This window comes from Vombatus ursinus, unplaced genomic scaffold (genome assembly GCF_900497805.2).
Source record: "Vombatus ursinus unplaced genomic scaffold, bare-nosed wombat genome assembly UNPS02000582.1, whole genome shotgun sequence".
In the NCBI taxonomy this organism is placed as follows: Eukaryota; Metazoa; Chordata; class Mammalia; order Diprotodontia; family Vombatidae; genus Vombatus; species Vombatus ursinus.
The window spans coordinates 5551817-5576793 of record NW_020940360.1 but is presented as its reverse complement, the minus strand read 5'-3'; the positions used below and the strand labels follow the sequence as shown (position 1 = coordinate 5576793).

The 24977-nt window shown below is 38.7% G+C and overlaps 1 protein-coding gene across 5 annotated transcripts in view; it reads left to right on the top strand.

Annotated features, from left to right (window-relative positions):
* The window catches only part of UBE3D (ubiquitin protein ligase E3D), a 202517-nt gene that overhangs the window by 11788 nt on the left and 165752 nt on the right, over positions 1–24977 (top strand). For 4 of the 5 annotated variants that reach the window (XM_027855266.1, XM_027855284.1, XM_027855274.1 and 1 more), the window contains exon 4: positions 13054–13282. In XM_027855266.1, the coding sequence (XP_027711067.1) occupies positions 13054–13282 (229 nt within the window). Of the gene's footprint in view, positions 1–9082; positions 9197–13053; positions 13283–24977 lie in introns of all 5 variants that reach the window. The other variant, XM_027855299.1, reaches the window with a different exon arrangement.

The window sequence follows — 24977 nt, the reverse complement described above, 5'->3', positions numbered from 1 at the left end:
CCAGTGTAGGCAAATTTAGACAGGACCAATCAGGAGCCCCTTCCTACAGTCACAGCAGAGTGGTCAAATGTTTCTCTTGTGATGACCTGGAGAAATGGTATTGGCTTTTGTGAATTATTACAGATCTTCAGATCAGAGGATGTGCTCAAAACCACCAGGCAGCATCTCTCTGTCTCCAAGATGCAATAGCTCTTCTTTATGTACCTGGGATCATTGAGGAAGTGTGGTGTTCCACAGAAATGGATTTTCCAGGCAGATGGCTGGAAAATTATTCACTTTCTTGCCACCTTAAACAAAGTCTGCTTGAGAGACAGCATGATGTTTCAGAAATAGCACTAGATTTGAAATTGAGTGACCAGCATCTCAATCCCAAGGCCCAGTATTCACTAGCTGTGTGACCCCGAGGAAGTTACTTTGTCTCTTAGCCTGCATTTCCTCATCCATATCATGAACATAACAAGACCTCCTGTACTACCTACTTCATAAGATTTTTTTCTGAGTTAAGTGCTTTGTAAACCTTACAGGGCTATAGAAAAGTGAGCTGCTATTACACTTACTTAGACTTTTCTTGATGATTTTGGATTATCATTATTAAGACCATTGGTGTTTTTTGAAGTTAAATTTTTTTTTCCATTAAGAAGCATTTTTTTCATTTCAGCTTCTCTCTCTTCCATTTGGAAAAACAAAAATAAAAACAGAAACCCTTGTGACAAATATTTTTTAGAGTAAAGCACAGGAAATGCCTGCCTTGACCACATCCAAAAATGTGTGATTCATTGTCCATTTCAAGTCTGTCACCTCTCTTTCAGGAGATGGGTAGTGTGCTTCATCTTTCTTCCCTTGGAATAATGATTGGTCATTTCTTTGATCAGGGTTCTTAATGACTTTGAGAGTTGTTTGCTTTGTGATGTTGTTATTGTATAAATTATTGAAAGCTGGGAAGACCTGTAGGAACGGATGCAGAGGGAGGCAAGCATGACCATTGGTTTGTGCTTTCACAGTTGAACATTGTTTTTTGCCCTTCTAACAAATGGACCCAGATGACCATGCTTTTTGACTTCTTGCTCCTCCCGAAGAAATAGAGTGGTGCTCTCTCTTTTCTCTACTCCCTTCTAATTTGCTGCTTCTAATCTTACATTCAGACATTTCCTTAAAATTCTGTCTAAAGTAAATAGACTCTGAGTGAGGTCCTAAGAATGTGGTTCACAAGCCCTTTCTAAGGTCAAGAAATTTATTCTATTTATTTGTCTTTTCCCCCTTACTTCCTGATCCTTCCTTCCTTCCTTCCTTCCTTCCTTCCTTCTGTAGGTTAGATTGCCAACAAGGGTCTTTAAGGTAATTGAAGTGATATTGTTTTTTTATCCACCAAATGAATAGTTGACAAAGCTGTGATGAGAATTGGGGTTCATTAAAATCTATGAAGATAGAGAGAAAGCACTCTAGGAGCAAATTCAATTCAACAAACATTTATTAAATGTCTACTGTGTACAAGGCATTGCACTTCGCATTCCAAGAACTCCAGAAAAATGAAACAATTTCTGCCCACAAGGAGTTTATATTCTTCTATATTAGGGGTGGGGGTGGTAGATGCAAAAGGTACACATATGAATAAACACAAGATAGTTTGAGGGTAGTAACAGTTGGAAGTGATCAGAGGTGGCCTCTCGTAGGAGTTGGCACCTGAGCTGAGCCTTTAATTCTGAAAGATAGAGGTGAGGGAGTACTTTGGAGGAAGGGAAGGGATTGGGGAAGAATGCATAGTGGCAGGTGATGGAAACTGGTTATCTCAACTGTTAGAGTTTTGACTGGTTATATTTAATTTGGGACTACGACTGTCCAATCTGTGACCATTATGACAAATCTCCTTGGAATTCTGGGTGCCCGTATCTGTGAGAATGTGTGAGAATGAGGGTTTCCCTTTTCTCGGTGTAAGTTTTGTTGTTAGTCTTGTGTGTTCCTCGATGGCTGGAGGTTTCCTTGCTTAGGGTGAGTTCATTAAACGTTCTTCCCTATGGAGCTTATCTCGCCTTTATACCTGCTGTCAAGTTCCGTGGCATCTTATCCAAATGCAGTTGATAGTACTGATGGCAGTAGAGGACATGCTGTCTCAGCTTTTCCTGGCTTCTGGATGTGTTTGAATGGGGAGGGAATGGTGAGGATAACATCTCATTACTAAATCTGAATCTCCTGCTCCCATTTTGCCTCTTTAGGAATCTTATAGGATTGTAGCTTTAGAGCTGGAAGGGACCTTAAAGGCCATTGATTAGTCCAACCTTCTCATTTTACAGATGAGGAAACTGAGGCTCAGAGAGGTTGAATGATTTGCCCAAGGTCACACAGTTGGTAAAAGTGGCACAGTGGTGATTTGAACCCAGGTCCTCCGACCCCAAATCCAACACTCGCTGCCTCACAAGTTTTGCTCTTATCCATCTTCTAGAATGATCTGGCACCATCTACTAGTTAGAGCTGGAATAAATCTTCTTAGCTAGGGAGCAGAAGGGAAGGAGAAGGGCTTTTCCTCCTTTTCCCACAAGTTCTTCAAATGACATAGTTAAAATACAAAGCGAGAAGAAATTAATGTCTTTGGAGCAGGTTATTTTCTGGCTTAGTGTTTCCCAAACTTTTCTTGTTTAAGGCTGGCCTTCTTCCTGACTTCTTTCATGTTTGTTTGCCATGGAAATTAATCATCTTTGTCTCTGTCTCTGTCTCTCTGTCTTCTTCTCTTTGGCTCTCTCCCTCTCTCTCTCACTTTCTTTCCCTCTCTTTCTCTCTCTCCTCCCTTTCTCCCTCCCTCTCCCTTTCTCTCTCCTTCCCTTTCTCTTCCCCATCTCCCTTCACTTTTTCCTTCCTCTCTCTTTCTCCCTCCTTCTCTCCTCTTTCTGTTTCTCTCTTTCCTCCTCTTTACCTTTCTCCCTCTCTCTCTCCCTCCTCTCTCTCTCTTTCTCTTTCTCTTTCTCTCTTTCTCTCCCTCTCCCTCTCTCCCTCTCCCTCTCTCCCTCCCTCCCTTTTTGTCTCTCGTAGGAGGTAAACAGTATGGTTTATTTAGTGTCTGCCTCACTTAGGCAAGGCCTACCTGGCCTGCCTATGTCACACCTGCTGTATTGAGCTTTTGCTGGCTTTTGTTACAGAGGTCATTGTCATTAAGTACTTATGGTAATTAGTTTGCGTTCATATGGCTGCCTCTAAGGCTTTGCATTATCACCCTGCGGTTCTTACCCCCCCCCCCCATTACAGATGCTTTCTCCAAGATGTGTGGATTTGTGTACATGGTTTTTGTCTTTACTGACTATATTAAATAACCCAGTGGCTTTCTACTTAAGCTTCCTACCCAAGAGGGAAGGGAATGGCAGTGGTAGGAGAGAAAAACCCAGCGTCTGTGCTTATTAAGGAGGTCTTTCAAAGGAGATTTGCTTATGGCAGCCATGCAATCAGGACTACCTTACCTGGGCAGGTGCATAGACTTATTTGGTTCTCTTTGCTAGGAACTACTGCCCTACCGTACTTATTTGCACCCCATTGATTGGGAACTCGCTCTCATTTGAACAAGTCCGGATTAATGGTTGAGTTTTTTTTCAGTACAAAGAAAAAACAGTCTTGCTAAGTAAATTCTGTAATTAAAATTTCAGGGAGCAATGTTTAATCTACTTTGGGAGCCACCTGTTTTCAAGCCTTTGGCAGACGCTTACATGTAATATTGCCAATTATGTGCATTCATCTTTGAGTGCTATGATAATAGCTCAAATTTATACAGCACTTTAAAGTTTTTAAAGTTCTTTACATATGTTATCTCATTTGGTCCTCACAACAGCTCTAGGTGGTAGATGCTGTTATTATCTTCATACAGTTGACAAAACAGGCGCAGAGACCTGGCCAGCTAGTAAGGGTATGAGGCTAGATTTGAACCCAAGTGTTCTTGACTTCCGATGGAACACACTAGCTCCTAATTCAGTGCTGCCGATTTGTATTCTTGGTGTTGTGCTAGATTCTGTGTGAGGTTGGGACTCAGAAGAGCATGGCGTGAGAGTGTACAGAACTAAGCATCAAAAAGCTTAGGTTTTGCTGATTGTACGATCTTGGCCATGTTGTTTAATTTCTTCATTAGTTAAGATTGAGTTAATCTACCTTTCAGGGCTATTGTGAGGATCAAATGAGATAGTACATAGGAAAGCATGTTGAAAACTGCAAAGCCACCTATTAGCTGTGTGGCCTTAGGCAAAGTCACTTACCCTGTGGGAGTCCATTGTCTAGAAAATGAGAGGGTTAAATTAGATGGATTCTCAGGTTCACCTTGGTTCCAAAGCTCTGGTCCTGAGCCCTATACAAGTATCAGTAGTTATATTTTTATTGCAGTACTTATTTTATCACATTGTCCCCCAGTCCTTGGGGTACTTAGTCCATTCAACTTTAGGACTCCTTTGATGTGGCTGGAATATTTTTATTGTTGAACATCTTGGGCCATCCTGTCATCTCCTTCTCTCCCTGCTGCTTCTCCTATTTCCTTTTCTAAGTAGTGTAATGAAATCAAAAGTACCTTTGCATTTGGAAAGGGTATATCTATTGGCTGCCCTATGAATCAGCTTGCCATCTATGTGATTCCCTGACCAAAACTCTGTATGTGCTGGGTTCCTCAGTAAGAATGTAACCTTTTCATACCTCCTTTCACTTTTTTCCGAGGTGGTGGGGTGTTTGCCCATAAATATGCAGTGTAGCTTATACTATCAACTTTTAAAAAATATATTGACCATTTTGCATTTTTTTCTCTTCATTTTTGTTTTCTTTTTTTTTTAAAATTCTCTGTTACAAAAGATGGCTCTCTGAAAGGGGGAAGGCTAAAGAGTGGAAATTGAGGTGATATTAAAAATAAAATATATCAATAAAAATTTATTTCTAAAAAAAAAGAGTGTAAGCTTCTCCAGACCAGTACTGTTCTACCTTCTGTATTTATATTCCTAGAATTTAACAGAATGCTGCCACTTAGGAAGAGCTTAATAAATAACTTTTTTGTTCATTCATTGCCTTTGTCTTTATGGAGCCTTATAGCAAATTACTTAACCTTTGTAAGTTAACCTCAGTTAACTTAAATAACTTAAGAAAACCTCAGTTTATTAATCAACTTAGCTTGTTAATTAACTTAAATTGAGAAAACCCCAGTCTCTTAATTTGTAACATAAAAGGGTGGACTTGGTGACTTTTAAAGTGACTTCTTAGCTCTAAATTGTACAATAATCCCCAGTTGTAATAGGAAGGATAATATTGATGGGAACAGCTGTAATACAAGACAGACTTTGAAAGTGCAATGAGGGAGAACTAGGATGAGATGATTTCTGAGGCCTCCCCCAACTCTGAGATTCTGTGATTCTGTGGAACTCAAAGGAATAAGATCATTCCTAGCAATAATAGCTCACATTTATAGAACAATTTACAGGTTGCAAATTGCTTCACTTATATTGCCTCCTTTTATCCTCACAAAAGTAGAGTAAGTGCACTTATCCCCATTTCACAGATAAAGAAACTGAGGCTCAGAGAAGTTAAGGGACTTGTCACTGCACTCTTGGGCATTAGTTTACTGCATTTTGTATACTTGGAAGTAGTAATTGTTGTTGAGTCATGTTGGACTCTTAGTGACCCCATTTGGGGTTTTCTTGCAGAGATACTGGAGTGGTTTGCCATTTCCTTCTGCACTCGTTTGACAGATGAGGAAACTGAGGCAAACAGGGTTAAGTGACTTGATCAGGATCACATAGCTAATAAATGTCTGAGGCCAGATTTGAACCCAGGAAGATGAGTTGCCTGACTCCAGGCCAAGCACTCTCTCTACTATGCCACCTAGTTGCCCTTTGGCAGTAGTACTAATATCACTTTAAGGTTCGTACTGTGCTGTACCTTCAAGGTGTCCCCAAAGTCTTGGGACAGTAAATTTTAATAGCATGAGACTTTTGGAACACCCTATACCTTATTTCCTATCCTAATAGAAACCCTGTGAGGTAAATACTATAGATATTGTTACTTTCATTTTATAGATTTTTACACTGAAGCACAGAAAGAATAAGTGACTTGTCCAGATTTATACGACCAATAAGGGTCAGAGGTAGAATTTGAACCCGCCTCTCTCCTAACTGGAGGATCATTGCTTTTTCTCGAACAACACACTGCCCAGAGTCAGTGTCATTTCCTTAATAATTTTTTTTAACTAAGGTGTTTTTGTTTTTATTTTTTTGCTTGTTTTTTTTTTTTTTAACAAACTTGGACAGTTTCTTCTTCTTCTCCTTTTTTTTTTTTTTAACGAATGGGACGTTTCTTCCAGAACCAGCCTGAATTATGGAAGTTTTGCTGTGTTTTGTGTGCGTGAGACTGCAGTATAAAGCCTAGAAATGAGTACCTTTTCTCAGATCTTAGTTTAATGGAGTTCAATATGGATGCTGTTACTTTAAGGCTAGCTAGGTGGTGAAGTGGATAGAGTGCCAGGCCTGGAGTCTGGAAGACTCATCTTTCCAACTTCAAATCCACTCAGACACTTAGAGCTGTGTGACCCTGGGCAAATCACTTAACCCTGTTTGCCTCAGTTTCCTCATCTATCAAATGAGCTGGAGAAGGAAATGTCAAACCATGCCAGTATCTTTGCTAAGAAAACCCCCAATGGACACAACTGAAAAACAATTGATATTACTTTTTTTTTCTTTTTGGCTAGGCAATGGGGTTAAGTGACTTCCCCAGAGTCACAGAGCTACTAAGTGTCAAGTATCTGAGTCCAGATTTGAATTCAGGTTCTCCTGACTCCAGGGTTGGTGCTCTATCCACTCACTGTGCCACCTAGCTGCCCCTGAAAGTACTTTTAAGAAGATGCTAACTTACGGTGGGGAGAATCAAACCTAGGAAACAGATGTGTATAGCACTGAGATGAAAATGACCAAGTTTGGAATTGGAGGACTCATCACACTACATCAAACCACAGCCTTTCGGAGGTTCAGTATATAAGCAGCAACTAACTCCCCTCCCCTGTGAGCTTCTGCTGTCAGAAATTCAGAAACACTAGGATTGGGCAAGAATTTTTGTCCTAAATGGGTCTTTTAGAAATAAATTCAAGGCTAGTTTAAACTATGTTAATTGACTAAATGCACCTTCCATTTTTATGCCTTTTGAAAGCAGGCCCTCGTTGTCAGAGGCCTTCTGAATGAGCATGTTTTCCTGAGTTCTTTGGAAAATGCCTGTACCACTTTCGGTATACCTGGCAGTTCTTGGGATCAAGCCAGTCTCTCAAGGGGGCATTGTAATGCTAGAAAGAAACAAGTAGACATGCTTTATAGAAATATAATGGATGTTGGAATATGTAGTCAAATGACTGGCCAGCTTGGCAGATGAGTTATTGGTATAGGTTTAAAATAATCACACATATCAGTTGAGGTCCCCCACCCCCCCTTTTTTTTTTTTTAAATCAAAGGAGACTCAAACACTTGAATGTAAGCCAGGATCTCATTGGCAACTGTACCTAACACAGTGAAATTGTTCTAGAGTTTCCCCCTTCATGCCCCAAACATTTATTAAGCACCTATTTGGTGTCAGACACGGTGATAAGCACTTTACAAATATTATTTCATTTGATCCTCACAACAACCCTCTGAAGTAGCCCCATTTTTACATCTGAGGAAATCAAGGCAGGGAGAGGCCAAGTGATTTGCCTGGGATCACACAGCTAGGAAAGCGTCTGAGGCTGGATTTGAACTCAGGCCTTTAATACTCTAGGTTTGAAGGAGCTGGCTTTGTTTTAAAATGCAAAGCTCTTTTTATGGCTCTTGTAGCTTATTTTTTTTTTCTTTTAGACTTAAATAGTAAAACTCAAATACATAATAAGAAAAGAAAAAGAAACAAACAAATATAAAATAAGAAAAGAAAAAATGTCACGTGCACAGCAGAACATAAGAGAGGATTAAAAATACATAGCAATAAATTTCCATTGTGGCTTATCATTTTGATGGCATCGGCTAGATTTGTACCCAGATCTAGCAGTAGTTTCTAGATCTTTAAGAGCTGTATATCATTTTGAAAATTGGAAATGCAGACTCTTGCCAGGGTGGGGAAGTCCTCTTTCCTTACCACTGAGAGTTGTGGGGTGGCAGGGGGAGGGTGGTCAGGGAGGAGGCGTAACTGATTTATGGTTTACGTTAGAGTTAATGGTCATTTCATTTCCTCATCTTGCTTATGTTATTTTAAGCATGAAGCCTTTCCTGATCTGCCCAACTGCTACCAAACTATCCTTTCTCCCAAACTACCCTGTTTGTAAATAGATTGCATATGTTTGTGTTTATTCTCTTTATATTTATTCTATGTATGCTTATATGTGTTCCTGTTGTCTTCCCATTAGAATGTAAGGTTCTTGTGACTGGATTATTTTATTCTTTGTAAAATTCTTAACACCTAGCACAATGCCTAGCACATAGTAGGGGCTTAATAAATGCTTGTTGATTGATTGAAACACTATTTACCCCTCAATAATACTGAAGTAATTCATACCTATAACATTTTCATGAATTTTAAAAATTGCAACCTAAGTGAAAATTGGTCAGTAATTGAAAAATAGCCATATTGCTGGTTGTAGAATCCTAAGATTAGTCCATTCCTTGCATGTTTTCATCTAAAAGTTATCCAGATGAATAGTTATCCATTTTCTTTTTAAAAACTCTCCAGGAGAGTAAAGTCTGTAACTAAATGGAGATTAAAAAAAAAATAATAACAAGCTTTTCAGGGTTTAAACTACACTTTTTTTTTTGGTCTTAATTTATTTTTAGTTTTCAACATTCACTTCCATAAGATTTTGAGTTTTAAATTTTCACTTCCCTCCCCCCCCGACAGCATATAATCCGATATAGGCTCTACATATACATTCATGTTAAGCATATTTCCCTATTAGTCATGATGTAAAGAACAATTAGAACTAATGGGAGGAACCACGAGAATGAAGCAATAAAACAAAATAACAAAGGAAAAGGAGAGCGAATAGTGTGCTTCCATCTGCATTCAGACTCCATATTTCTTTCTCTGGGTGTAGATAGCAGTTTCCATCATGAATCTTTTGTAACTGTCTTAGATTCTTGCGTTGCTGTGAAGAACCATGTCTATTGAAGTCAGATATCCCATAATGTGGTTGTTACTACATACAACGTTCTCCTGGTTCTGCCCATTTCACTCTGCATCAGTTCATGTAAGTCTTTCCAAGTTTTTTTTAGTTCTGTCTGCTCATCATTTCTTATAGCACACTAGTATTCCATTACATTCATATACCACAATTTGTTCAGTCATTCTCCAATTGATGGGCATCCCCTCAATTTCCAATTCTTTGCCACCACAGAAAGAGCTGCTATAAATATTTTTGTACATGTGGGTCCTTTTCCCATTTTTATGATCTCTTTGGGATACAGACCTAGAAGTGCTATTGCTGGGTCAAAGGGTGTGCACAATTTTATAGCCCTTTGGGCATAGCCCCAAATTGCTCTCCAAAATGATTGGATCATTTTACAACTCCACCAACAATGCATTAGTGTTCCAATTTTCCCACATCTTCTCCAACATTTATCATTGTCCTATTTTGTCATGTTGGCCAAACTGATAGGTGTGATGTGGTATCTTAGAGTCATTTTGATTTGCATTTCTCTAATCAATAGTGATTTAGAACATTTTTTCATATGACTATAGATGGCTTTAGTTTCTTCCTCTGAGAACTGCCTGTTCATATCCTTTGACCATTTATCAATTGAGGAGTGACTTGCATTCTAATAAATTTGGCTGAGTTATCTATATTTTTTAGAAATGAGGCCTTTATCAGAGACACTGGTTGTAAAAATTCTTTCCCAGTTTTCTGCTTCCCTCCTAATCTTGGATGCATTGGCTTTATTTGTGTATAAACTACACTTTAAAAATACTTTTTGTTATCTTTTGTTTTTATATTACCTACATTTGTCACTGTATTCTCCTCTTCACTCCCTTATAATAAAACCTTCTCTTATAATAAAGAAGAAGAAGATTCAGCAAAATAACCAACATAAAAAACCCAAAACTTTAGAGTCATCTTTGACTCTTCCCTCTTCTTTACCCTCTTTCCTATACAGAAGGGGAATAAGCATTTTCTATAACACCTACTATGTGCCAGGTACCGTGCTAAGCTCTTTACAAATATTATTTCACTTGGTTTTCATAACAACTCTATTAAAGTAGGGGTGTTATTATCCTTATTTTTACAGTTGAGGAAACTGGCAAGTTGAGATTAAGTGACATGTCCCAGGCCATAGAACTAGAAAGTGTCTGAAGCTAGATTTGAACTCAGGTTTTTCTGACTTCAGGTCCAGTGTTCTATCCACTGCATGAGCTGGCTGCATCTATAGCTAATCAGTTGTCAAATCTTGTTAATTTTAATTTCATAAGCCCTCCTGTATCCATCCCCTTGTCTTTACTCACGCTGCCATCATTTTAGTTCAGGCCCTCATCACCTCTTTCCTGAACTCTTAAAATAACTTTATGATTGATTTCCCTGCCTCAAATCCCTCTCCTTTCCAATCCACTTTTCATCCAACTATCAAAATAATATTCCCAAGGCAGGCATTTAACTGTGCTACTCCCCTGCTGAAAAGCCTGCAGTAGCTCCCTGTTGCCCCTAAGATAAAATATGAAAATATGAATTCCTCTTCTCTACAAGAAAGACAGTGAAGAAGAGGGAAGAATCAAAGATGACTCCAAAGTTTTTTTGTATGGTGGTTATTTTGCTGAATCTTTTTCTTCTTTATTATAAGGGAGGGAAGGGGAGAATACAGTGAGAAATGTAGGTGATATAAAATGAACATTTGTAAAGTATTGACTGTGCTAGGCACTAGACGAAGATCAAAATGAAACAGAACTTAGCCTCAAAACATGAATATGTTTAAGGCTCTCCACAATTTGGACTCGGAACTACTTTTACATTAGTCCCCTTCATGTATTCTGTCATCCTGCCAGATAGGACTACTGATTATTTCCAAAATACAACATTATTGTTTTTTGTTTTGTTTTGTTTTTTTGCCGTGGCTTGACTACCAGGTATTCACATAAGCTATACCTCTTGCCTGGAATGCATTCTCATCTGTGATTTTCAGAATTTTCAATTTCCCTCCATCCTTGGCTTAGCTGTCACTTACTCCATGAAGCCTTTCTTGGTCCCTAGGTATTAATGCTCTTTCCCTGAAATTTTCCTTGAGTACTATCTAATTCTTCCCTTGCCATCATCACGCAGTGCACATCATACCATATTTACCTGCATACATATTGCATTTTCTGCTGGAATATTGTTCTTGTTTTTTTATCCCCAGGGCTCAGCACATAGTAGGGACTTAAATTATTTTTCGTGAATTGGATTGAAGTGCTTATCTCTTCTTTTATGTGATAAACCGTTTGAAGGTTGTATCTATCCTTGAGCACATACCCTTAAAGCATATATGTTATTGTTTATGACTGCCTCTCTCAGTTAACACATATTTGGTTTGATGGATGCCATTTCCTGTCTCTTTTGTTTGTCGGGGGAAGCTATGTTGCTGTCTAATTAGCTTTCTTGGCAAGATTCTCAGTGTCACCTTTTAAATATTGTGGACTACAAAAGCTTCATCCTTTTCTGTCCCTCATCTGTAGTCAGACCTCAGAAAAAATGGGTGTTATGACTCTATTAAGGCAATGACTTTCTTTTGCTATTATGATAAGATTCTCTCATTTGAAACTGGTCTTTTCCTTTTAAGGAGGTGGGTGTTGAGAGGGGAGAACTCCCATAGTGAAGCCAATAGACATCAGATTTGAAACAGAATTTGGATTGTAGAAGGTGTGATTTTTGGTTCCAACTCTCAGAGGACTTAAAAGGACCAGTGCAATTTCAGCAAACATTTGTAAAGTGCTGACTATGCTAGGCACTAGACAAAGGTCAAAATGAAACAGAACTTACCCTCAAAAAGCTTACCTTCTTTGGAGAGTAGATCATAATAGAAAAGTAGGAAGATTTTGCTGTGTTCGTTTACACATGATGTGAGTGAATAGGGAGTGGAGACCACTTCTCTGTTTTTCTCTGCCAGGCCAGTGACCAAACCATCTCTCTCCTTTCTTTCCTTATTATTATTTTTTTTTTTCATTCCTGTGTTTCATTCTTCCATATGCCTGCACATGGAGCTTCAGTGGGGTCTGGAAGAGGTACTACTGATTTGTTACTGAGAGTCAAGTCTCCCACAGTGTTCCACTGACCAAATGCTAAACTCCCCAGGAATTGTTAGGCGGAAAAGGGAGTTGAAGTGAACCTCAAATCCCTTTCTAAAATAGTGTCAAACATTACTGTCCCCAGTGATAAACCACAAGTCCAGAGGACTGAAGATGAAACATACCATCCACCTACTGCCAGAGACTTATGATACAGAATAATACATATGTTTTTGGCCATGGCTAATATGGGAATTTGTTTTGTCGCACTGTATGTATTTGTTCTGAGGATTTTCTTTTTCTTTTATTATTTAATTGGGAGGGGGGCAATAGGTGGGAGAAATAAATAAGTGCTTATAAAAATAAATAAATAAATAGCACCACAGCCCTCAATTACTATGTGTACTTAGAAAAATAATTTTAAAAAGAAAGTAGATATAATGAAACCCCTTTTATCTAGGAACATGCATTTCCTTTTTTTTAAATTTATTTTTGTTCTGAACGTAATCACTAAATTATTTGTATAAACACAGTAGACCAGGAAAAGCGGATTGGACCCGGCAGTAAGCTGTTTCAAAGAAGAGGCATTTTAATATGATAGAGCTCCAGTTTTTTTTTCAGCACTGTTTAGATACTTTATTATGCATTTGCCTAGCCATGCTATGGGAAAAAAACAGAAAGAAACAGCAGTGGGTACTGCTTGAAAAAGACAAATAATACAGAATGCAGGTTTAAAAAAAGTGAGGTAGGTCTAGCCTTTCCATCTTTTTCATTGTTTCATTTACGCAAATGCTGAAGACCCCTGTTGAGATGTGGGGGATGTTGGGGAAACTCTGAACATTATTCTCTTTTAACTAGGAAGCTCCTCAGAGTTCTCCCTCTGCCAAGTGGAAACTGGAATGCCTTAGTTGACGAATGGTGTTGCCACCCAAATCCCTTTGCTAATAAGCCACTTAATCCTGGAGAGAATGACTGTTTCATTGGAGACACTCACTTGCTGGTGAATTTAAGAAGTGACTCATGTGTGCCAGGACCTGAAATAGCCCAAGCGGAGACTCACCAGCCTTCAGAGAGCCATTCGGAATCGGTAAACTCTTGTCTCAAAAGTAAATGCTAATTTAGATGTTGCCTTTGACACTGGCTTCTCCAGGCTTTCTTAATTCAAGGCTTGTGACTGAGATCGTCCTATTAAGTGAAATCCTTTATTTTCAGCTGCCTTTGTTCTTCTAGGCTATGTTCAAATGCTACAGAATGCATACATGGTCTTTAAAAGCTAAAACTGCTTTGGAGGTAGGAGGAAGAGGAAGAGATGGCGAATGCAAATGTCATATCTCTTAACGTAGGGGTGGGGAACCAGCAGCCTGGAGGCCACAGGTGGCCTTCTAGGTCCTTGGGTGCAGTCTTTTGACTGAGTCCAGGTTTTACAGAACAAATCCTTTTATTAAGGGGATTTGTTCTGTGAAGTTTGGATTCAGTCAAAGGGCTGCACTTGAGGACCTATAGAGCCACGTGGCCTTAAGGCCTCAGGTTTCCCACTGCTCTCCTAATGGACAGGCATAGACTGGAGGATTTTCTGTGACGCTTTTATGTGATGTGGACCAAATAATGCAGGTGTCCATTATTAGGGAGACGTGCAATCCAGGAACCAAGAGTTGATGGTCACACTGTACTTTGTCCATCAGATCACAGCATTCGATCAACAAGCATTTATTGTTTAATGTATGCCAAACGCCACTCCACTGAGGGCTGAGAATACAAGGAAGCAAAAACAGTTCCTGTCCTCAATGAGCTTAAATTTGAATGGGGGAGACATTTTATACATGCATGCATGCATACATAAATATAAATATGAGCATATATTCATATTATATAATATCATATATAGCATTAATATAATATATTCATAAATATAACTATATAAGATTTATAGAATTATAATATGTTATATAAAATATAGATATATATGTATATATCACACAGTATATGTGTACATAGATGTGTATAGGCATGTGTGTATACACACTGTATACATGTGTATATAAGCATATATACAATAAGTATGTATAAATATATGCATTACATATGCAATGTGTTAGCAATAGATGCATTTATGAGTGCATACGGGCATCATACATGTATACATATATGTATATATAAATACGTGTTATATAAATATATAAAATATGCATGCGTATAGAAATATATAAATATACACGCATATATAAATATGCATTATATATATGATATAAATATATATTTTTATGTGTGTGTAGATTCACACAGAGTTGCTAGAAAGTAACCTTTGAAGGGAAGGCTGTAGTATCTGTGGGGAATGGGACAGGTCTCCCATAGAAGATGGCTTTTTAGCTGAGTGTCAAGGGAAGCCAGGGGTGAGGATGAGAAGGGAGAATATTCCAGGAATAGAGAATAACCGCGGGAGGAGAAGCACCGCGCGTGAAGACGAGCAAGCAGAGCAGGATGGCTGGACTGGAGAGTTTGTGGAGAAGAAGAATGCGTCAGAAGACTAGAGTATTGTATTCAGTTTGGAGGACCACATCTTAGGGAGGTCAGTGATCAAGCTGGGGAACACCACGGTCAGCTTGATGAAAGACCTAACGTTTGTGTAGTGCTTTAAGGTTTAAGAGCGCTTTGCTTTACAAATAGTGCCAGTGCCTCCTTTGATCCTCAACAACCACCACCACCACCACCACCCTAGAAGGCAGGGGCTGTTATTATTTCTGTTTTACAGATAAGGAGATCAAGGCAGACAGGTTAAGTGACTTGCCCACGGTCACACTGGTGGTAAGTGTCTGAGGCTGGATTTGAACTCGGGTCTTCTTGCCTCTAGATCTAGCTCTCTATCCACCACTTTACTTAGCTGCAACACTCTAAGTGTCAACGTGGACAAGTCATGCAACCCTTTTTTGCCTCATTTTCCTTATCTGTAAAATGAGGGAGTGATTCTTAATGGCCTCTGAGGTACCTTCTAGCTCCATATCTGTGATCCTGTGACCCTATGATTTGATGTGTGGTCTCTCCAAATCCAAATGGGGGTTTCCCATACTTGAAAAATCAGGTTTAGTTGTTTGGGTTTTTTTGAAACTTTAGAATAGGATTAAATGTTAGTGTTTCCAAAAATAGACTCCTAAAACATCTTCTGATTCAAACTTGTAGCATTTTGCATCTTTTAAGCTGGTGCTAAACAACTTGTTCTATTCTTCCTTCAAAAAAAAAAATCCAAAAACAAAACTTCTTAGAGAAGTAATGAATTTTCAAAGAGACAAATTTAGGCCTTAATATGAGGAAAAATTTCCTAATGATTAGACGTATCCTAAAGGTAGTGGTGAATTCCCTGTCACTAGAGGTTGCCGCATACAGATAAGTAATAACTTTGAGACATGTCATAGAGGGGATTTCTTTTCGGGTATAGGTTAGAGTAGATGGCCATTGAGGCCCATTCCAACTCTGAAATTCCATGGTCTGTTGTTCAAACCGCAGAAAGTCACGCTTTCTCATTTTCTTACATCAGTTGGTTGTCCCGGTGCGTGTTACATTTTGCCCTCAGGGTCTGATTTAAATTAAGGTAGTGTTTCGTTGCTGTAGGATATATATTAGTAGTATGAGTAGGTTTGGGTAATTTCCTCTGTCTGCCCAACGTCTAGACTTCTGATGTGATAAAGACAGATGCCATTTAAAGAACAAGCGAAGGAAGGCCCGAAATAGAAGGCTCTAACGTGCAAAATTTCTATTTTTAAAAAAAATTCATTTTCAGGCTAAGTTGGTTCTTGCTCCAAGTTCTTTAGGAAAAAGGGGTAGCTGCCTCCTCTCCCCAGAAAGAAGTAGTAGATTTGATTTTAAAAATTAATCAGTGCCATTGGATTGACACTTAAGAAATCACAGTATCACCGAGAGTTAGAAAGGGATTTTAAAGGTTATCTAGTCCAATAGCCTCATTTTACAGGTGAAGAAACTAAAGCCCTGATGTGGTTGAAGTGACTTTCCCAGGGCCACAGATAATAATTGCCAAAGTTGGGATTTGAACCCAGATACTCTGACTCCAAATTCTCCTTGAGAATAAGGAGTTTTTTGGCTTTCTTTGTATCCTCAGTACTTAGCACAGTGCCTGACACATGGTAGGCACTTAATAAATGCCTGTTGATTCTTGTTGACTCCAATTCAACACTCTACTCTGTAGCATTCTGTCATTCCGTGAAACCAAACTGTTACAGATATAGCTAAAGTGGTAGCTCAGCATTGTTGCTAAAACCTATTCCAAGTTCTAAAGCATAGTGGTCAGTAGAAATAAAAAGTAATTTTGACTTTGTAATTTTTTTTTAAAGTAAGGACTAGTGTTAATGTTCAATAAATAGCAGTGGGTGCTGGGGACCCCAAACCAAAACTCGAACAGTTCTTTGCCCTCAAGGAATTTATATTCTATCAGGGGAGACGAGATGTACCTACAACACATATAGAATAAAAACAGAATTAATACAAGGTAGTTTTGGGGGGATTGCTCTAGCAGCTGTTTATCAAATGGCTAGATAAGATATTAAGGGATAGGGAATAGGGAGGAGCAAACATTTGTTAAGTGCCTACTACTCTCAGTGAAGTACTTTACAGATATCTCAGTTGATCCTAATAATAGTCCTGGGAGGTAGGTTATTATTATTATTATTATTGTTATTTTTTCATCTTACAGTTGTGGAAGGTGAGGCAGACAGACGTTAAGTAACTTGCCCAGGGTCGCAAAGTTAGTAAGTGTCAGAGGTCACATTTGAACTCAGTTCTTCCTGACTCTAGACCCAGTGTTCTATCCACTTGCCATTTAAAGCCATTAAAGCCATCCAGGAAAGGCTTCTTGTAGAAGGTGATGCTTCAGTTGAGATTTTTGAAGGAAGGCAGGCAGGCATTCAATCAGATAGTGGGGAGGAGGAGGTGCATTCCAGGTAAGGGGGGTAGACAGAGTGTTGTAAGTGAGGAAAAGTAAGAACAATTGGGGGAGGATCATAGAGCGGAGAAAGGTCAATAATGTATAATGAGGCAGAGAAATAGGTTGAGGAGATAATGTGCTAGAGTTGGGCCCACATCTCACTTAGTAAATAGGTTTGTGGAATCTCTTTATGTGTAGAAAGAGATTTCAGAATAAGGGATTTCTTGGGAGTATCAGTCAAATTGTTATCAGTGAGAATTATTTAGGTACCTCATCCATCATGTTGGGCCTAAATCCCTTTGCCCAGATAGAATACATTATCAGTGATGACACTTTAGTGCCTTGCAGTGGTAAAAGATAAAGGTTAGGATCCAAGCTAGTGCTACTGACGATAACTTCGAGGTTGTTTCAAATCCTTTACCTTTTCATCATTGTCATTGGATTTTAAATTAGTAATCATTCAGATATCTTTATTGTGCTAGTGGTGGGGGGTTGGTGTCGAGGTAGGGGAAGGGTAGTTTAAGTAAAGAGCAGTTGTACCAAGTGCCCTGTTTAAAAAAAGAAAAAATTATAGATAGTTCAAGACTTAAAATAACTGACCCTCTCCCTTCCTCCGAAACTTCCAGAGCTCCCATGTCACTGCCCTAGGGGCTCTTGTGAAAAACCTTGGGACCTTTTAGAGACTATGAATTCAGAAGTTGAAAAAGGGAACAAGCTGTGAAAAGCAGTAATGACAGAGGGAATCTGACCAGAGTAGAGTCCCAGGCAAGGTTGGGCTGTGTCTGCATGTGTCCTCCCTGTCCAAATATGTCTACTTCCCCTTATCCTTCATTCTGCCTTATTCCTTTTCTTGTCTTTCAATTGGAGATTAATTGGGATTACCAGTTACCTTATTTTAAAAATAATTTCTAACATTTCAAATGATGCCTTTTATTTTAACATCACCTTCATTTCCAAATGCATCCCTCTTCTTTGTCCTACCCAGTGATCCATCCCTTGACAAAGAAGCTAGAGAGGAAAAAAAAAAAGCAGTTCAGCAAAACTAACCAACACCCCAGTCAAGTCTGATAGAATATGCAGTATTTCATACCCTAGGCCCCCGCCTCTGCCAAGAAGAGATGAAAGTGCATTTTCTCATCACTCCTTTGGAGTCAAGCTTAGTCACTATTGTTAGAAAGAGTAATAGAATTTTTTTTTTTGAGGGGGGAAGGTAAGGGTATTGTTTTTTTCATTTACATTGTTGTCATTTGTATAAATTGTTTTTCTGGTTCTGTTTACTTTGCATTTCTGTTTATCCATGGAATTGAAAAGTCACCCTATTTTCAAGGGTCCTGGGGTTTGGGGGAGATTGGGGGGGTAGGTGGTTTAGGAGCATTTGGAAGGTAGGACAAGTTTGAATGTGGAGAAGGGATGATTGGAGGTAGTAAAGGTATATAGAAAAGGACATTGGACAAACTTTATACGTTTCATGTTTTTATCTAGGACTGTAGCTTTGCCCAGCAAAGGAGGAGTGACTAGATATCTCAGTGTTTAGTCAGTCAACAAGCATTCATTAAGTGCTTATTTTGTGCCAGGCACTGTGCTGAGGGCTGGATGGCTTTCCCATGCAGCATTGGTGTTATCATGTCAATTGTGGAAGACCTGAGTTCAGTCCTGCCTTAGACGCTACCTGTGTGACCCTGGTTTCTCTCAAGTTCTTCATCTCTAAAAATGGGGACAGTGGTAGCACCTACCTCCAAGGATTGTTGTGAGGATAAGTACTTTGCAAACCTTAAAAATGTGATGATGGTGATATTTTTAAAGGGCATTTAAAAAATATGCTTCTCCTACTCTTTCCCCTTTGCCCCCTTCCTTCTACCTGTTTGTTTCTCTTCATTCCTTATCCAGGATTCAGTATTCCAGCTACAGTTGGGGCTCTGGGTGGCTAATCTCCCATTTATAACCGTCTTCCTATAGGGAAATGTCCCCCCCGAGTTCTGAGCAGTCAGTGTCCAAGAAAGCTTTTGGAATGGAAGCAACCCATTTGTAAATTGGAGACTGGCACTGCCTTGTCTTCTGAAAGCCATGCTTCATTTGTGTCTTTAGTAACTATGGCGTGTCACTGCCATAGTTTCCCATTGATTTGAAAGCCCGTCCCTGCCATGCCATTAAAGAAAAGAACTTGCATTTAGGCATGATTTTTCATCATAGCGAGCAGAATAGTGGAAGCTCCTAGCACGACAAACCAATATTGGCAACACCATTCTTGAAGTTTAGAAGCCTGCCTTGATCAGTTTCCCCTCTAATTACATAGTGTAACTGTTGTAAGTCTGTGCTTGTGACCAAAATAGTAACATAAATTTAGGAGGGACATGCTTAAACACTGATCTTGCCGCTCCTGGGGGAACCGGGCAGCTCTCTGCTATTGAAAACCTATTTCTCATCTCACCTCGTTTAGCCATATAGTAGTACTTTGAAATGTCACATGGTGACATAGCATCCTAATGGCATCTTTTGGGATACATATTCTTGGCTAGACGATATCAAGGGTCCTTTGGAGCTGAAACGGAACAAAGGAAAATAAAAATGAAGACAGGAAGGTAATCCACCTTTGTGTGCAGAACCCTGGCAGCAGTGTTTCCTCTCAGATATATTGATTTAATTAGTCCCTGCAAAGGTATCATTCTCAGAGGTTCGCTCCAGAAAGTTTCCCAGAATGTTCTGTTATTTCCTTACACAGCTTGTTTTTTAGGATTTTCTTTAAGTTATAGGTCAAGAAAGAGAAGTACAGAAGGATTGTTTCTCTTTAAGCATTATCGCAATCTATAAGACCCTTTTTATGAAAACATGTCTCTGATCAAAGTACCAGAAAGCCTCGCCCCTTTCCCCCCACAGTCCTTTTCAGTTTCTTTGATGTAGATGATCTTGCTTCTTGTTTTAAAGAGGTGCCTACTCATGCTTTTCCTTATGCTTGAATCCTTTTTTCCCTCTCTTAATTATGGTGGCAGCCACCAAAAATAGGACAAGGCGTTGTGTCTTGTACAAGGACAGCAGAGAGGGGACCTCGACCTTCTGTAAGATTCATAAATATTCATGTAGACACAGTCTATCCAGACGCAAGAGTGGCTTTATTCCACCTCAGTGAGAGCAAATGCACATTGAATTTACATGATCCCATTATAAGTAAACATAACTAGGGTGGTTGTTTTGTTATCCCTTTCCTTTCTAAGGCATGGGGATGGGACATCCATTTGGTTTGGTTATTTGCAGTTTAAGTTATGAGATATTATAATTCAGATAAGAGACAGTGGTTTATCCCTATGCAAAACTATACTGGTGACTTCATTAAAAGAGAATCATTCTTTGAGAGTGATTATGATTGAAAAACAGTCATAGAAAGGCAGCATGATATAATTCATAAAATGCTGGACTTGGCATCCTGGATGACCTGATTTCAAGCCCTGTTCCACATACTTACTAACTGTGAGACTCTAGGTGAGTCACTTAATTTCTTGGAGCCTTAGTTTCCTTGACTGCAAAATAAGAGGGGAAATTCGAAAAAAATAAAGAAAAAATAAAATAAGAATATGTTTTGAGAAGATATGTTACTTTACCTCTTTGCAGAGGTGAGGGGGGCTAGGGGTTGGGTTTTGGTGGGGTCTGATGGATGTGAAACATTACATGTATTATTAGATTGTTCTAATGTGTTGATTAGTTTTGCTTATTTTAATTTTAAATACTTCATTAAAAAATTGACAAATTTTAAATTAAAAAAATCTTTGTATGTGAGATGGCCCTCTTAGAATTGGTAGGGAGAAGTATACATGGGGAAATCTAAGTGATGTGAAAACAAAAGATATCAGTAGTTGCTTATATTTTTAAAAATCATATGTGGGACCTAGCTTTGGTGAAATTCCTGCTTTGAATAAATAAGGTTCTTTCCTGTTCAGGATTGCTAGTTTAACCCCATGATTTTAGGTCAAATTTTATTAATGAAATTTTCAGTCTCCAGTGGGCAAATCCAGGGATAAGTTTGTGTGGTTAGCTTAAACTCATACTTGCTGGGATCTTTATCTTTACACAGGCTTGAGCCCGTGAAGCTGTGCCCCACTGTGAGAGACACAATACTATTACAAATCTATTTTTAAGAAAAAAATTATCAGGGTATGCCTAGTTCCTGCAAAGAAATTCCCTCTCTAATTCACTATGCCTTCCTGTCTGGACCCAGGACAGAGATCCTGATCTTATCCCAGTCCAGCTGTAGGTACTTCATCCAGTCTGCGGGGATCACTTGTCTTGGCTAGGCTGTGAGTGTCAGTGATTGGCTGGGGCTAATCACTCTAGGTAGCTACAGGGTTCAGGGAGCTTAAGAACTCTTGTCTCTTTGATGCCTCCCTGCTCATTCAGGTTCCCAAAGCTTATATCATGAATCTGCTATGCTGAGCTTTTCTATCTGGTGTTTGATGCTGGTCTAATCTGGTTCTACAACCATGACCCAAAGGACAGATGTGGAAGGATTAGTTGTATTACCAAAGGGCACTTTGATTTTTCAGATTTACTTTTGGAGACTCTTAAAAGAATAAGGTTCATTGAAACATTTATTTCTAGGTCACTAACTATTTAACAGATACTCAGTGTGGTATGATGATAATAATAACATAAAGATAATAACAACAACAATAATAACAACAAGCATTTATATAGTACTCTAAGGTTTGCAAAGCACTTTACAAATATAATTTCATTTTAACTCAACAGTAATAATATTGAAGGTAGGTGCTATTATCATTTCCATTTTATAGATGAAGAAATTAAGGAATTAATGCAGATAGAAATTAAGTGAATTGTCCAGGGTCACATAGCTAGTAAAGTGTTTGACATTAGATTTGAACTTGGGTCTTCCTGACTGCCAGGTCCAGGACTCTATTCAATGGGACACCTTTTAGGTGCTTCAGAGTCAGGACGACCTGGGTTCAAATTCTACTTCTTGCATGTACTGGCTGGGTGATCATGGGAAATTTACTTACGCAGCTAGATAATGCACTGGAATAGAATATTAGACTTGGAGTTGGGAAGATCTGAATTTAAATCCTACTTTAGATACTTACAGGCTCAGTAACCCTGGACAAATCACTTTACCTCTCTCACCCTCAGTTTTCCTTATCTGTAAAATGGGAATGTAATAACACCTGCCTCACAGGGTTATTATGAGGTTGAAATGTGATAACACACATAAAGAAATTGGGAAATTCAAAATGGAGTTGGTTTTGCAAGGGGAGGAAGGAAGATAATGAGTTCTGTTTTGGACATGCTGAGTGAGATTTTTATGGGACTTCTAGTTTGAAATGTCCAGCGGCAGTCAGAGATGTAGTGCTGGAGTCAATGACAGAGTGTGGGACTAGATATATAGATATGGGAGTCATCTGTGTAAAAATGATAATTGAACCTGTCCATGATAGTTGATGAGTCAAAGGCTCTGGGGTATGCCTATAGCTAGGGTGCAGGACATAGATGATGATTCTGCAAAGGTCAGACAGGCAAGAGAAGAACCGAATTAGAGCAATGTCATGAAAACCTAGGGAAGATCAGGATGAGAGGGTAGTCAATAGTGTCAGACGTCTCACAGTGTTAGACTGAGAAAACGCCATCAGAGTTGGCATTTAAGAGATGACTGGTAACTTTAGAGAGAGTGGTTGAAGTTGGTAGGAAACCAAATTTCAAGGGGTTGGAAAATAAGTGACAGAGGAAGCACTTTTTTCCGATAGTTTGGCTGTGAAAAGGAGGTGATGTCTAGGATGATAGTTTGATGGGATGGTAGGGCCAAGAGAGGGTTTTTTCAGATTAGGGGAGATAGAGGCATGTTTGTTGGCAGTAGGAAACAAACTAGATAAGGAGAGATTGAAGATCAGAGAGGGAAGGGATACTTATTATTATGTACTGTTATATAATATATAAGTATATTATAATATATTGTAATGTAATATATAATATGCAATGTCAAGTACATGATTACATATTCATTATGATATATTGTTATAATAAATCACTTAAATATAATAACATATATTCTATTACAGTAATATACTATATAATATACTATATGTGAATATATCATACATATATATGGGGGGGGGCAATAGCTTATAATAGACAGCAGAGGATGCATTTAAGGATACAATAGAGTGGTTGGACCTGATGAAGGTAAGGGCCACATCTTTATTAGTGACTGGAGTGAAGGAATAGAAAATGGGGGATGATATTAAGGGGTTTTGAGAGTCAGGGAGACGAGGGACATCATGGAAAATGGCTTCATTTTTATAGAGTCATAGATTTAGAGGCTGAAGAGAACTCAGAGGCTGTCTACTGCAATCCCCTCAAAAAAATATATTCATATATATATATATATCTATATATGTATATGCACACACACGTGTATATTTATACACCTCTGCAGGTTAAGTGACCTAGCCAAGGTCTCAGAGGGAGTAGTAAGTGGCAGAGGTGGGATTTGAATCCAGGTCCTTAGACTATAGTGTCAGTGTTCTTTTCACTGTATAATGTGACTTCTCAGTAAAGTATGAGAGTGGGTCATCTGATGATTTGAGGGTGGTGTGGGAGGCTTGAGCAGGTTTGGAAAGCTGTGGAAATGGTGATCGAAGTTCATTTAAGGAGGAATAAAAGAATTGCCTTGCTACAGTAAGCGCCCAGGTGACATCAGATAACAAATCTGCATTGTACCCATTTAGCACCTTTTGTGACTTCTAGTCCCTTTTAGCAGTAGAGAGTATAGTGTCCTGGTAAAAGGAAGATGATAGGAGTAATCTAGGGTTGGAGTTTTGGCAAGGCAAGAAAAATAAGACAAGGTGGTAAGGAGGAAAGTTAAGGACTTTATCAAATACTTTGGTCTAATAGTTTATGTTCTAATGTCAGCCTTTTATAATAGCATCTTGTACTAATTATAAACACCTTTGCATTAAGCCTTTGCAAATTGTATATTGATATATTATAAGGAGTAGTGTGACTCTGGGCCTTAGTTTCTTCATCTGTATAATGAGAGAATTGGACTAGATGATTTTTCTTTTTCTTTTTCTTTTTTTTTAATTTAGTATTTTATTTTTTCCCCAATTACATATAAAAATAATTTTTAGCATTCATTTTTAAAAAATTTGAGTTCTAAATTATCTGCCTCCCAACTCTCCCCCCCTCATTGAGAAGGCAAATAATAAATGACTTCTAAAGTAATTTCCCCTTTAAGTCTGTGGACCTTTGATCATCTAACCCCCCCCCCCCCCCCGCTTGATGCTTAAATTTCTATAAATTGGATGGTTTTTGTTCAGTCATGTGTCCAACTCTTCGTGACCCCATTTGGGGTTTTCTTGGCAAAGATACTGTAGTGGTTTGCCATTTTCTTTTCCAGCTTATTTTACAGATGAGGAACTGAGGCAAACAGGGTAAGTGACTTGCCCAGGGTCCCACAACTAGTGAGTGTCTGAGGCCAGATTTGAACTCATGAAGATGAGTCTTCCTGACTCCAGACCTGGTACTCTATTCACTGCATCACCTAGCTGCCCTCAAATTGGTCGTTATTCAGTCTCAATTTGAACATTTTTAGTGATGTTGAATTCATTATCTCATGAGACATCCCATTTTCATTTTTAGGATACTTCAACTGTTGAAAAATTGTTCCTTATGTTGAGCTATATATCTTCCTTATATCTTTCTACAACTGGTGCTAAGTTTCCCCTCTGGAAATATGCAAAATAAGTTTAAGCCCTTTTCTACAAGATAGTTCTTCAAATTATTTGGAGATAGATATCATCTTTCTCTTAAATTTTTTTTGTTTTGTTTTTTAGGCAATTGGGGTTAAGTGACT